This window comes from Carassius auratus, chromosome 9 (genome assembly GCF_003368295.1).
Source record: "Carassius auratus strain Wakin chromosome 9, ASM336829v1, whole genome shotgun sequence".
In the NCBI taxonomy this organism is placed as follows: Eukaryota; Metazoa; Chordata; class Actinopteri; order Cypriniformes; family Cyprinidae; genus Carassius; species Carassius auratus.
The window spans coordinates 10637150-10652967 of NC_039251.1; the positions used below are offsets into that span (position 1 = coordinate 10637150).

Consider the following 15818-nt stretch of genomic DNA (forward strand, 5'->3'; position numbering starts at 1 on the left):
CCTGTTTCCAGATGTGTGCAGCCAGTGACTTACCTTGAGCTTTCTGACGGCATCTCTCACCACCTCTGTACCTTTGGGCTGATCGACTTCTGTGTGCCCCAGAAACTGTGGGAGAAACATGAAAATCATATGTTATGGAACAATTGAAATCTTTTGAATAATTAAACGTCTGTCAATTAATGCTAACAAAGTTTAATTTATTTAAACTGACCACAAAGCAAGCCACATCTCAGCTTCCGTTTCATGTTCAAACACTCTCAGCTACTGTAGGCTCAACCATAATGTTAATTTTATTAAAAGTCTTTGCTGATTGCTAAGAACATTCCCCACATGTAATCTGAAACGCATTAAAAGCTAGTTTGTTATGTTATGCTAGTTTGTTTCTTTTCCTAAAAAGAAAACCATAAGGAGCATGAACACTACATTTAGCATCCAACAGATGGAGCTATTAACCTTTACCCAGTCCTTGTGGTCAAGCATCTGTCTAGACGCTGTTCTGGCAGATTTAACAACGGTTCTTAAAACACCTAGCGATCACTTCTCGAGTGGAATAGCTACTCTACTGAAAATGAATAAACAAACAATAATTTGACAGTAACCACAAAGATTTCCAGACTATACTTGTGTGATTTTTTTTTGTCTGACCCATTTTCACTCGTCAAATATACATTTCTTATATTCATGTTTCTCTCTGATGAGGCTATAAACAATCTTAAAAAGGTCCTTCTACCTTACAAAACATTCATTTTTCAAACTCACTGCTGGTCTGCCTCTTTCCAAGAATGCATTGAATGAAATGGATTCATGATTAGACTTAATCATTATACAGGCAGCTTACATCATACTTTTTTAATCAGACAAACTCTTCTGGGGGATAAGAACCGCATTATCCTCCAAACTGGAGTTAAACAAATAAGACTCCATAAACGTGTCTGCAGCACGTACTGTAGTTATGATGGATGCCATCCACACTCAAGGGCAAGTGAGCACTGTAGGACAGAAAGTGAGGCAGGAGTGATAGATACACTACATTACACTGGGTGGAGAGTCTCTTGTTCCTGTCGACTGTTCCCTGCCGGTCTGTTCGAAGGTGTTTTTTTTTTATCCAGTCTTTGCTCATCTATCACCTGCTACACTGGCAGAATACATTTTTTTCCCCTCTTTAATTCACTCTCTTTGTCTATTCTCTTCTCATCTGCAAAGACAGACAACACAGCTGAAACCTCGGCAGCTCTGAGAATCCAAACGGTTTTGTTTTTGTGAAGAATTCAGTAAGACATCTTAAGAAGCACTGCTCGGCAGCAGACAGCTTCTCAGCCCTGAACAGAAGACGAGTCTCTGGTGAAACAGAGCGTAAAACAGCACTGACAGGGTATACGAGATGTTCTTGCCCACAAGATGTTTGATGAACAGCAAAAGAGACACAAACAAATTCATTGTTTTATGAAAAGACAGTGTAAAAGAAGACTGTGTAACTTGATATAGCATTTGCATTGATCCATCTATTTAAGCTGTGTCTGTTTAGACCTCTGGATATTTGCTGATGTATTTTTTTTTATTAGAAGTACAGTTGATGTATTTTTTCCAACAAGCATTAAAATCAGCATGAAATCAAAACTGGCCCAATTTGACTTCTTTATACACATTCTTGTTTTTTCCCCCCTGCAAGATACACTGTTATTTTCAATAAAGTCAAGCTATTTATCATCTCATACTACAATAGTTTATTGTACTCCATTAGGCTAGTTCATTAAATAAATATAAGTAAATTATGTTACAAATGACCTATAATGTCACACACACATACATACATACACAAACTCAAAATATTGGCAAAACAGTAAACTTTATGAAAAATCTGTAAAAAATTAGGTTAATAACACATACCTTGGCATTGTATGCTATAAAATGCTTGGCCAGTGCTTCTGGAGTGTGCATCCATGATTTATCTAGAAAGAGACAGAACACTATTAACCTAATAATATTCTTTATGAACTTATGAAGTTTGCAATATCTTAAAGAGATAGTTCACCCAAAAATGAAAATTTGATGTTTATCTGCTTGCGTATGTTTTTTTTTTAACTCTCAAAGCCTTGATTTCCATCCACTTCCATTATATGACTGACAGACTGCAACAGTTTGAGTTAAAAATCTTTGCTTGTGTTCTACTGAAGAAAGAAAGTCTCCTACATCGTGGTAAGCCGATAAACACCAATTTTTCATTTTTGGGTGAACTATTATAATGATATCTTTAATGTTTAAGACAAACAGTATATAAATAAGTAGGTCTTTAAATCAGCTGCTGTTCAAACCTCTTAGCAGCAAAAACTCCAGTTCAATTGTGCATAAACAACAAACCAATTATCAGAAATGAATATCCACTAATCAACTGCTGTTCAAATCTTATAGCAGTGCAACTTATGTAAATGTGTTTAAACAACAAACCATAAGATTAGAAATAATACCTGTCTTCCTCTAAAGTCCTTGTGTTAAATAAAGTATTTTTCAAAGATTATCAAAGATGTAAAGCCAAATGCCTTTTCAGCTAAAGCTGCATAGATCAAACTGGCAAGTCAGAAGGTGAATTACTGAGACTGGCCTCAGAGGAGTGCAAACAGCGGGTGAGATGTAATGGACAGGAGACACTGCCGTGCCTGTGCTTGTGTGACAGCTTAGAGAAAACTGCAAGGCCTAACTGTGACAAACAAGCCGCAGGAGTCACAATATTCAGCTCGCCTGCCGCTCTGCTCAGCAACAACACCCTGAGTTCATTAACAGGGTTAGTCACATCATTGCATGTCCAAAATCACTTCCTATTCCTTATATATAATACATATGGGGGGTGTCAGGCATTTGACAATGCACAATTTCACCATTTGTAACTCTTTAACACTCTTAATCCCCAACCTACCCATCAATTCTTTCTTTAAACCTTGTTTTAATGTACTACAATTGAGAGGACGTTATGCAATGGTATTCTGGACAATTGCCATGCAGCCATTTACAGGGAAACAATGACCAATTAATCTACCATTTAGCTAAGTATAACTCAGGCAGATCGAAACAAAAGATCCCTGAGGACTCAGAACCTCTCCTGGTATTTCATGAAAGCAATGATCGATTTTAGTTAGCAATTATATGTCAATATTCAGAAATTAAGGATGAAATAAGGATGACTCTTGGATAAACAGTCATTTTAGAAGTTGGCAACAAGTTTTGGGCTTTCAGAACAATATGTGTTTAAATCTGATTAGTTTTGTTTGCCCGCTGAGATTCCTCATAGAATGGGTGTGATTCATAGGTCAAATGAAGAGCGAACACCTCAAAATGTCAGTGTTCTTCTGTAAATGTGTGTGTGAGAACGGTAGGTCTTTTACAGACATCACTGTGATGCTGAAGCTGATGACAAAGTGTCTAGAGAAATGCATTGCTTATTATAATAATAATAAAAAAAGAAACCAATATAAATGGAGAATGGGTGAAAATCTGTCAAAAGGTCAAATAATAAAGCATTGAAATGGGTCACTTTTGTGTCTGTGGTGTCTTCAAAGCATTTCTCTGCATATTTGAGCATCTCGACTACCTATTTGTCTGGCTATTAGTATTTCACATTTAATTTAATGAATTGAATAATTGGGAAAGTGGCAACATATTGATGTTTCCCAAACTAATATCTAATGATCATTGACTGAATATCAAGTCTTGTCAAATAAGAACATCTTAGCATATTCTTAGCAATATTTCCCTGCAAGGGCTTTAGAGCATTGTAAGAGCCTTGGTAGTCTCCGCATCTAATTTTACAGTTCACTGCTTTGATTCATGGAGCCCTGAATGGCAATAAGACGAAATTATAGCAGAAGTAAGACAGGAATGATCTGATACAGTGGTTCTCAAACCTCTCCATTAAGTACCCCAGCACTGCACATTTTGTATGTCTCCTTATATCTGACAAACCCACTTCAGGTCTTGCAGTCACCTCTAATGAGCTGATGAGTTGAATCAGGTGTGATAGATGAGAGGGACATACACAATGTGCAGAGCTGGGGGTAGTCCAGGACACGTCTGAGAAACACTGGTCTAATACAATAGTAATGTTTCTATATGCCACTCCAACAAATACTAAAGAAATGCCCTGGGCACTAAGCCTTTGTATTGTATTTCAACTGAAACAGATTAAGTGTTGAATATGCATTTTAATCCATGGTCTGGGCCACAAGTTCCTGTAAGCACATGGGCAATTTTTAATTAAAGAAAGATTATGATTTATCCATAATCGCAGGGTATTTCTGTCATCTCCCACTATGCTCTATGAAAGCCTGGAGGTGTTAGCAATGCGATGATGACATATTCAGAAATTTTTTAAAGCATTTCGTAAGGGGAAAAATGAAGAAAAAGAAAAGATGGCAGAACAACTACTGTAATGCAAGTAATTAGGAAGTAGAACCGTGCATAATTTATCTATGGGATACTGGGAATACTAGATTGTCATTAATTAACCAACCGCACTCACCAAACACAATCATTTCTGAGCTTAAAAGCATGAAAAGAAAAGAAAAAAAAAATACATGCACAAATCACATTAGTGTTATATCATGATCTAAAGTTTCACGACTGAGAAATCTTTTGTGCTGTTGAGGCTATTCAAGCTGATCATGTGTGGGTTCAGACTTGATTTTATTATGCTCTAAATAACAGACACTATTGCTATTTCATGTTCTGTGTCTGGTAATTGGATGCATAAGTCTGGAAAGAATCTGGGCCCAATTATTTCTTTGTCATCACGCAAACAGTGTTTCTGCCTTTGGCTTTGTGGATTACCAACCATTTAATTTAGAAACTAACAGTCTATACCTGTTGAGTATGTGAACATTAATTTAACTTGTCGTTTTACATTGAATTCCTTTATATTTCAGCAGTTAATCCTTAAGAATCATAAAATTATTTGGACAGATTGACATAGCCAACATATATTATTTTATAAACTTACAGTTTATATAACAGCCTAGATGCATTGTGGTTTTTGTCCTATAGATGACCATCCATCAATCCAGTCTTAAAACTATACAGATAAGGCCTATTACATCTTGATAAACTTTCTGTTCATACTTCGTAGTTCAATTTAATAGGCACAGTCTTCTGAGATAAATGATCACCCATTAACTCTGAAAAAGAATAATAATTTATGTCCATATATAAAACAAAGAGAACATATTTATGCTACCTTACTCACCAATGACGAATCACCCATTTAATTTCAACGCAAGACCGCATTAGTCAGACTTCATTAGACAGAAACCTCTCAGTGAATCTTCTGTAACGTCACATCATCCCTGACCGACACTGCTGCTAATGAATGCATGGCCATAAAATGATTACTGTCTCTCTCTGGTAAATGTCACTATTGTTCATAAGTGGCTTGGATAGACCTTTTTGTGTTAGTTGGAGAATTTAAAGCTGTCCTTCAGACAGATGGGCTATTGGTGTTCTCCACGGTCCAACAGCACTGTCCTGTGCGCCAAAAAGGAGGCAATTGTGACAGCGGGAACATCCGTGCAAGGCAGTGGAGGGAAATGTGTTGTGGCTGCAAGAGCTTTGCTCTTTTCAGTGCCAAAATAATTGTTATGCCTAACCTCTTTATGAAATCAGATTACAACTTTTTCTGGGTAAATGAGCAAATTGTAAGTGAATTTGCAATGCAGTACACCAGAGATGCTGCCATATGCAATGATGCAATACAAAGATAAACTGGTTTGTTTGCATATTGAAATAACAAATTGAAATTCAATGGCCTTGGTTATCAGCTATTGTGTTCTGGTACTTTATGCTTTTGATATTAAAGATGACAGTTCATGAAAACATTAGACAAGCTACCCTTGAATCATAATGTACTTATAAAAATGCAGTTAAAGGTAAATGGCACAGACTACTTGTATTTGAAAAATGGAATTATAATCTCTCATTCATACAATAAACATGTGTTACTTTTACCAGAGAACATATTTCTAAACATCATCACATTATTTGCCATCCTGAGGGATTCAGCACTGGTCACTACTTGCGATTATAATCTATATCTTCAAAGCAAGCCAGACAGGCCAACAGGAGCTCCTAACACAGAAATATTACTAATGCATTCGCTGCCATCTGGGATCTAAGACTGGCCAGTAGGGTTTATCACATCAAAGATCCATTAATTCATTTTGGAAAGATGGGTGGGACAGGTGGTTGTAAATACATAGAGGAAAAAAAACAGACCTCTGGAGGCAGACAGGTTGTCTGCTCCAAGCCACTGAGAAATGACAGAAAGGGAGGAGACACTAGGTGAGGAACAAAAAGAGCTAGAGATCCACACAGATAACAGGCAGACAGATAGGAGTACGGAAAGGGATAGTGTTTTATAAGGGTTTCTGTTAGGACTGTCAATTTCAACATGGTAATTAAATGTGAATAACTATAACAAAAATAATGCAAGTAAAATGCAATGTACAAAATAATGTAAAATAAAGTATATAAAATAACTAATCTCTGATCTAAACTCAATTCTGCAGTAAGACATTTCTAACCATCAGAGCAATACAAGCTTATAGTAGCACCTTCACATTTTTATTTTCAATGATATGAAAATAAAATCAACAATACATAATATTTGACTCTTAAAGACACATTTTGTCTGTTCTAAATTTTCATACACACAAAAAAGTCTTTGAATGGCTATAATTCTTTTATTGTTTTCAGAAAATATTGATGTTTGCAAAAAAGAATGCCTATTAATTAAACAATACAATGCTATTCATATGCTTACATGATATTCAAATAGTTTGACAGCCCTCTAGATTCTGAGGTGAATGGATATACAGAGAAAAGATAAGAAAGCAAGACAAAAACTGGTAGAAACACACATACCTTTTTTTCTGTTAAATGCCCGGTTCATGCTTGAAAACGCTGCGTCTCAGCTGCGATTTCCTGGAATGTGCCACCTCTACCTGGCGGGATGAGAGCACATATGGAGATTTACTTCACGGAGTCCAAGAAATAGGACTACATGTTTCAAAAACAAAATCCTGTGAATTTGCCTCTAAGGTTAAGTCTCCTACGGTGAGTTATTGCGCAAAATGTTACTGGGTTAAAAGTTATTGGGTTCACAAGAAATAACCCCTTTTAAAAGCAAATATCTCTGCACAATTTGTTGTTGTTTTTTTGGCAGGGTTGGGTGTTGGGGGGGGGATGGGGATAAACCAAAAGTATTACAGCAGGAGGAAGTTAATAGTCAAAACATTAAACATTATACGGGTAAATTATGGCATTCATGCATGGTTAAAATATTTGAATGTGTATTTGTGGAGAATGGTAGATGTGGTGTGTTTTCTAAAACTCAGATAGTGACAGATAAATTAAAGGTGCTGCAATACTTTACTTTTTTTTTTTTATAACATGCTAAACACAACTGAAATTGTTTAAGATTGAATGAAAATAAAACTGGGCATATGTGGCTTTTAGTCCATGTCATTGTGGTCATCTATATCATGCATTCCTAAACATTAAAATAAACTTGGAAAAAGTGAAATTTTCTCTTGAACAAAAAGCTCCCTTCCTCCAATGCCATCAAGTGAAAATGAAGCATACCGGCTATTGAACAAATGGGGACAGAGCTGTAAATAGTTTTCAAAACACCATGTTTTAATGGGAAAAACAATGTGACAAGACAGAAAACCGCATTCATTTCAATGCGTCTTTAAGCCTGGCACTACAGAGAAAAAATGAAAATAAAAAGAGAAAGATGTCCTGTAGAATTTTGTTTCGCTGCATGATAGTCCCTAAGCTTCTCCCTCTCAGCCATAGTCAAACATCAGGAGATAAGCTTACCCAATGACTTATAGAGGCTATGAAACAAAATAATCAAATGTTCAGCCCAATGGGCAGACATGTTACAATAGTACTGTCAGATCGCAAGAACTCCCCAAGGGGTCCATGCGCACATTACTGAGTTCCCTGATGCAGGGAAGACAGAAGCTTTTCATAGAGGCTCTTCAGACAAATATGTCTTTTACTTCACAGTGACTTAAATATAAGTTAATCACTAGTGCTGCCTGTTTGTGAATTATCAGTCTTGTTAACATTAACCAGATACAGAACAACTTTACTGGGCAAGTGGGCGTATTTATAATTGCATGTTTTCTCTGAATTTATTATGTAAACTTAATCAAGTTCACGGTAAAATGCAATGAGATCATGGGAACACTGGAGTTTTAATGCTGTACAAGACAAATTTTATATTCTTGTTATGAATAACTAAGCAAAGTTGATCTGCAAGATTGTTGTTAAACAGTCAAGGTGAATACTGTATAAGTTGCACTCCCTTCTTTTTTGCTATACTGAAAAATAGTAGTGTAGCAAAAATTTTCTCAATTCTTAAAGGGGGGGGGGGTACAATGGTGTCTCATGTATTCAGAGTTGTTCACAGTGTTAAAGAGATGGATTCTCATGCTAAACATGGCCAAAGTTGTAAAAAATACGTTAGAAGAATGACTGAGAATTTCTGTGCCAAACATCTTACAAGCTGATTGAAAATCTTGTGCCGTACAAGTTTCGGCTGTTTTTTTTCCGATCATGGAATTAATAACGTAGACGAGAACGGAAGTCCTTATATGAGCATTTCTTACAGAAAAGTGCGCCCGTACACACACATTGACCAGAGGAGAGCAAGACCGCGCACATCAACGCGCTTCAAAATCGTCGGCAGCGCTGCATAGGATTTGTTTGAGAATGCCTCCAAATAAGTGCATTTTTGGATGCGAGGGAAAGTTTACTGTGTTCAGCTTCCCCAAGAACCCAGCGTTACACGAACAGTGGATGCAGTTTGCTTTTCCGCGGCAGCCACAGAGTGCATCAAGTGCATTTGTGTTTTCTGTTCATTTGAGTGACGAATGTTTTATAAACAAGGCCCTGTTTTATAATGTTTTATAAACAAGTCGATGCTGGATTTGCACATCGTTTGCTATTATAACATCCCTGTGATAAAAGACCCCATTTGTGTAAGTACAATTGCATCAGATTTGTGTATTTTGTTGGAAATCAGCACATAAGTGAATATATGTTAATGGAAACAACACGAAACATCAGTATTATAGCTCTGCTCACAGCACGCCTCCAGGAGCTCGGCTTTTTCCAGAAAGAAGTGGAAAGCTGTATTTTTCTTTTATAAATATGATAAAAACTAAAGACTTTTTGGATATATGAAGGATGCAGAACTCCTCTATAGGTACTCAAGAATAACATGAGATTAGGTGAAACTGTGTATGTTGTGTACCCTTTAAATATCATGGTCAAGATAGCAATGAAAGGTTGAAAAACTGATTATGTGCTATTCCAAGAGGAAATGCTGAGCTTCGTTTAGACCCTGTTGTATGAAATGCTATGTCAATATAACAATTAATACTTTGAACAGGTCCTTTCACGCAACGTCTTGCAAAACAAGCAATGCAAGCAGTGATGCCTATGATTTTTACAGTGTGTTTTCAGGTGAAGGGTGTGATGCTTCACAGGAGGGAAGCAGTAAATTATAGTATTTTAGGATGACATCTTGGCAAAGAAGATTGTTTCAAGGTTTCATGACATTTATGTTTTCTTTAAATCTAAACCTATCATTCATGCCACTTTGTACAATGTACATGATGACGACAATATACAAACTGCTTAGGGAGGCATAAATCCGCAATAGCGTGTTTTTGTCTTAAGAATTGTTTTTTCTATGACAGATGGGCCATAACACTTCTGTATTCTTGCAAGAACCCTTTAAAAAGCACTCAAATTTTAGTCAGAAAATATAAATATACATACACATCAATATTTATATGCATACATGCTTTTTAATATATATATATTTTTTCTAATATATAATACAAAAGACAATTGATTTACAAATTAAGAGTTTATTTAGAAAATATGATCGATAGATTAATTAATTAAATATGTATATGTTTTTTTTATTATTATATTTGTATTTATTATAAAAAATGAAATATAAAAATAGATTTAAAAAAAAAATCCTCCACAGCACAGTGTAGTCACAGCATCTTAATTAGTTCACATCTCATAATAAAAGCATCAAATAAATGTTAGAAGTACTGCATACAGGCACATTTAGGTTTTTTGGCTCCCATGAAAGCAACGCAAACAGGTTTCAGCATGACAGACTGCCAACTTTAAAAGCAAAGGGGCTGAACAGGAAGGTAGACATTTGTATTTTTTTATTCACGGGTAATTGAGCCGTCATAAAGAGCCATGGAGAGTCAAATGTACAAGGACAACAGACATCACTGGCTGAGCAGGTGAAGTCACCAGTTTTTGAGAACCCTTAGCAGTCTAAAGTGACGAATTGGAACATCTTTGAAAGAATTCGTGAATCATTAGGAGTTCTGTCACAGTTCAGAAAACTTGCGAAAAAGGGCTGACATATGTAAACTGAGTCATATTTACGGTCAACATTGCACAGGTTTCCTAACCTATTAACATATTTGCTCCACAGCTTCATAGGAAAACCGCCATGGCCATTCCAGTACAACATTCCACAGAGAGTGACGAAAACCTCTCTGGGTACAATGCCCACTCTTTCCCAGTCATTCCTCTAAGCAATATTATCTGCTGCCCAGCCACACCTGGGCAAACACCTGGCTGTGCCGTCCACTTGCCTGACTGACAGCAGCTGTGTTTGTTCTCCGTTTATCACTTCCTGGCTGGTCACTCTGTCCCACAGGGGAGACCCAGAGACCTTCCTTTATGCTGAGCTGCAAAGTTCTGCTGATGATATTTAGTATCTTCAAAGTGAACTCCAGCTGAGGCATGTCTGAGAAAACCCAAAAGCAATTTATATCTTTTGGGTGGAGAAGCTATACGGTCTCTCAGATTTGAGATCTGAGACTGCCTGGGTCCTTTTTTGCTGGATTTAATTAAAAATATATAGTTGCAAATAGCAGTTATTGGGATCCGATTGTTCGTATTCCAAAACAATAGCTTCTGTCAATTTAACTACACATTCCATTCAAGAATTAAGGCACTTTTAGTGAAACAGGCCATTTTGGCCCAGACCCAGTATGGACTACAGTGTTCTGAAGTCTGTCCAATGCAGACTCAACTTTATTTGCAAATTGTTTTTAAAAAATGCAATATGCTAGAAAACTTGTACATTCAGAAACAAATGTGGGTATAAGAGACATCTAAAACATGAATAGATAAATCCCTGAAAATAAAACGTGTCTCCATGATGTTTCATGAAATATAAAAAAAACTTTTAGATTTATAATAGCACCAATACTCCAACTCAAAACTGAGATCTGGCAGATATTTAGGCATTCAGAGCTAATGTCACATTTCTACCATAGTTTGTTCTGCACATTCCATTTTAGGGGAGAAAACAAAGTGTGATAATTCTGACAATAACAATATCAGCACTTTCACACTTGCAGCATTAAAAATGGTTTCAGAGAACACTGAAAAACATGTTTTACTCCATGCATACTTTAACATGCACTTTACATAAAGCATGCAATTTAAGAATACAAACTAAATATTTCTCACAATCCCTGAATGCAGAAGCTACATCAGGATAATTTCTTGAAGAAAAAACAGGTTTAAAAAGAAAAACACTCAAATGATTGGAAGTGGTGTTTCTTTGAATATTGTAATCTACTATCAAAACACTTTATTAAATGATTTTTAAAAGATTGTAGTTATATCTAAAATGTATATTTTCAGAAATACTTTATCAAATATTCTGAAACAAAAATTCAAATGATCAGACTATTGTTCTCATTAGAATTTCTGTTATGTAAAAAAAAAAACACACAAAAAAAACACCCTTTTCAAATGCTCAGAAAGCATGCAGTAGCTTAATACAAAAAGAAAAAATGTAAACACTTGCAGTAAAACAAGAAGGAAAAAAAAAGTTAAGGCCGTTCGAAGCTGATGAGCATTCCACTGATATGACCCATATCGGAGTCAACACTGCCAGCATTTACAACAAAACTATGCTTCACCACCACAACTACACAAAAAAAAAAAAAAAAAACAGAATGAAATAAAACTGTCCCTTGTTTCCAACAGAACCCTATTCACTAAGCTCAAATAGCAACCATTCTAAAACAATGTTTATTAATTCAACCCTCGGCATTCCTTACATGGATCAGTTGTTATTCTCCGCTGAGCTCGGAGCCATACTCCAAACACTCCTGTCCTTTCAGTCAGACCTCGCACATAAAAAAGACCAACATTCTTACCAATAATGAGAGGAGATTTCCGAAGCACCAGCCAGTGCCTTTTGCCAAAGACTACCAAATAAAAAAAAAACAGTGGAGAGAGCTGAAAGCTAAAAGATGGGTGAAATGTAGAGCCGGGCGACTTATTTGCCTTCACACAAGCTGGGATACTAAGGAGGAAGTTCCAGCAGTGCTTAATAGTTTTCAGCTGTGGGCCAGATGGGGTTATTGTGAAGTACTAAAGTAAGAGAGGCGGTAGGTTTGCAGGCAAAACGAGGTGTCTCATGAGTGTGAGAGAACCTCAGAAAGTACAAGAGAAAAGGAGACAGGAAAAGAGAATGACAGAAACAAGCAGTGCTGTGTAGGGGAACAATATTTAGATTTATTTCGCTGGAAAACTTGGTTCCGACTGGCCAATCACAAAGATGAACAGTCAAATATCTGTATGATAACCACTAAACTGTACATTTGACCACTGTTCATGGCAACATTTCATTTTCTTTAAATTTTTTTTAATTTTTTATTTATTTACCTTTTCAATAGAAGAATACACAACTGACTTCATCTTAAATCAATACTTCATAAACAAGTATCAGTGTTAGCAAGGCTTATGTGTTAGTAACTCACGTAAGAAAATTAACTCACTGCAAACTTGCTGAACACATGAAAACAAAAGTTTCCACCACAGAGAGAGAGAGAGAGAAAACATCAACCACAAAAATTCTGGTTTATACTTCAGCCACAGAGCAACTTGAGTGCAAGACAGTGGACTTTGGCAGCTAACGGTGTCAGGCTCACTGAAATCTGACACCTATGCCTTATTCAATGTCACAAAGGTTACAGATGACCAAGACACTAGACAGACAGCAGACATGGAAATGTACAGCTCATATAGATGGTGAAAGGTACAGCCATTCTCTCTTCTCATCTCAAAGAAGAAATAGAGTGGGGTGGGGCTCTGTTACTCTTGGCATCAGCAGGTCTGCGAATATTTGTAAGGAATCTTTTCCTTTATTATCCGAAAATTTGTTTTCCTTTCCATCATCTCGCCCCCTCCTCCTTGTGTGGACAGATGTGGGGAGGGGAAAGTTATGCGTTTAGGACTTTGGCATTTTCCATTTCGTGAGGTAAAAGTACTTATTCTGTGGTTTGGAGCATATGTTTTAAGAAGTGCAGTAGTAGTCATAATCTTACAAGCACCTGGTCGACATTAGCAAGAAATGTTGATTATTAAATGCATGTCTTTAGGAAATCTGATGACACTTTCAGATGGGCAAAGGAAAAACAACAAACATAAGCAACATCAACAAAGTGACCTGAAACTACTAATAATGAATGTAAAAACACATAAATGTGATACAAAATGGTCCACTGTTAATTGGTGAATCAATTCCAAACTCTTACTCAACTATTAATATATGCTACTATTATCATATATTCAAAAGATTCATTCAAAATCACTGATTTATTAAGGGACAAAACAATGAGTGCTGTATTTATGAGTGAGTCAGTGAATCATTCACTCAACCAATTCTTTCAAAAAAACTGAATCATTAGTGTTACTTGGACATCTGAAATGCTATGCCTTTGTTTGAAATGGTTTTCATGAGTAAACTGTATCATTTGGTCTAAAATGTAATTTTAGTATAAAATATAAAAACGATACGAACGATTTTTAAATAGCTTGCCCAAACACGCTAACTCAGATGTGAAACAGAGACTGAGAGAGTTTATGTATGTAGATACATTGACTCCGTGACTTGCAGAAGATGAAAAGAAACAGAGTGGGTGAGGAGATCTTGGCTGGGAGAAAGAGGAGCACAATCTTGTTAAGGTCGGAAGTTAGGTGAAGTAAAAGTCTTTGCATTTCTATTTTTGCTTTACCCCAGTCTTCTCTTGCCAAGAATGCACTTGCATCTGTATCTGATCATGGCACAAAAAAAAGTGTTCAAAAAGCGCAACGATTCCAAAATTCCTAGTGAGCTGCCTACGTAGGGAGCATTTTAAGGTACTGACAAGTTCTCAATTTGTTTTTGAGGGGGCACCAGTGGGAATTCTGGCTCAGTTGGTTCGCACTTGTCTGCTCATATTTAATGGCAAAATAATTTGAGCACTATTTGCCTAAAGCATTTCAAATCAGCCACTTCTGACATTCAAGTGGTTTTCTTCATTAATTTGGATAAAAACATCTTGATAAGCTATAATTAGAAGAACACTTCAAGACAAACCATACCATCAACTAATAGCACAAAACCAAGGTCGAGCAACAGTACATTTTTCAATAGTTCAGCTGTTGACATCTCTCTGATTCAAGAAGCTGAAGCAAAAAACGCAGAGACAATTACAATAAATAGATCAGCGCTTGTTGTCATACAAAATTTTAGGTGAAATGAGCTAAGTAAAGATGGTCTACACTTTTCAAAAATGTAAGGTTTAAGTTAGTTCACCAGAATATATTCAGAACAGCTTCTACTTGATTCCAGAGTCTACTTGATGTCCCTTGATATGTTTCTATAATGACTAGTGCTACCTCACATAAAAAGGAAACTAAAAATGACAAAGGAACAATGAATAAATCATTTAAGAAATTCAGAGCCATTTTGCTACAGAAACGTTTGAACGATTGCTTCATAATTAGAGGATATCTATAGATGAATATCAAACTGCACGTGAGTAATCCCAATCTCACAAATGCAAGTTCTAAAACTTAACATTTTGCCACAGCTAATAATGAAAAAAGAAAAAAAGAACATTTACTGTATATATATTTCTTATCTGCTATTTGGTTTTGTTTTTTGAAAAACAGTGAAGGTGTTTTGTTTTCTCTTGCAGCACTTCTTTCTCTCTGTGAAACTGCATCTCTCAAAAAAAAGTACATGTGTGGAGTTCTTACAATTCAATTTAAAAATGGTTTATTAAATTGCAGTTCCAATTTTTACTTTTATTTGGCACTTAAATGTGTTACTTTTGTATCCTGCTTCAGAATTACAGTCATGGCCAAAAGTTTTGGCAGTGACATAAATTTTGTTTTGCAAAATTTCTGCTAGTTTTGCTGCTAGAAGTTATTATCCAGCATGCCTGAGCAAACTGCAGAGGTTATGAAGAACAAGGGTCAACATTGTAAATATTGACTCATTTTATAAAAAAAATTGCCAGTAAAAGCCTTCAAAACTTATGATATGGTTATCATTGTTTTTCAGTATACCACAGAATCGTGGAAAAAAGAATCTACAAATACTGAAGCAGCAATGTGCAAAAGCTATGCTCAGTGCTAGATGAGCAAGAGTGTTTATGTTTACACAGAAGTATTACTGTAGGGGTCATTTGGACTATTTTTTCCCCACATCCCCAAGTCACTCACCTAAACCAACAAACCATGGCTTTCTAGAGTAACCACATGATGATCTTTTAGCAAAAGCCTCAGCTGCACTTCAAGACAGAATGTGTTTACAGCCACCAGTGGATCTTGAGCAGGAAATGTAGGATTCGGTCTCAATGATACACATACAAATTGTCGCAGCTGAGAGCTGAGAAAATTGAGCTGACCTAGCTGCCCATTTTGACTAT

General features: G+C 36.2%; 1 protein-coding gene across 11 annotated transcripts in view; it reads right to left on the reverse strand.

The window, feature by feature from the left end:
- The window catches only part of gulp1a (GULP PTB domain containing engulfment adaptor 1a), a 130990-nt gene that overhangs the window by 6128 nt on the left and 109044 nt on the right, over positions 1-15818 (reverse strand). For 7 of the 11 annotated variants that reach the window (XM_026271386.1, XM_026271390.1, XM_026271391.1 and 4 more), the window contains exons 2-4: positions 6904-6983; positions 1888-1949; positions 34-105 (exon numbers count right to left, since the gene is read on the reverse strand). In XM_026271386.1, the coding sequence (XP_026127171.1) occupies positions 34-105; positions 1888-1949; positions 6904-6931 (162 nt within the window). In that variant the 5' untranslated portion in view covers positions 6932-6983. Of the gene's footprint in view, positions 1-33; positions 106-1887; positions 1952-6903; positions 6984-12173; positions 12555-15818 lie in introns of those variants that run through there. The other 4 variants (XM_026271382.1, XM_026271383.1, XM_026271385.1 and 1 more) reach the window with 4 other exon arrangements.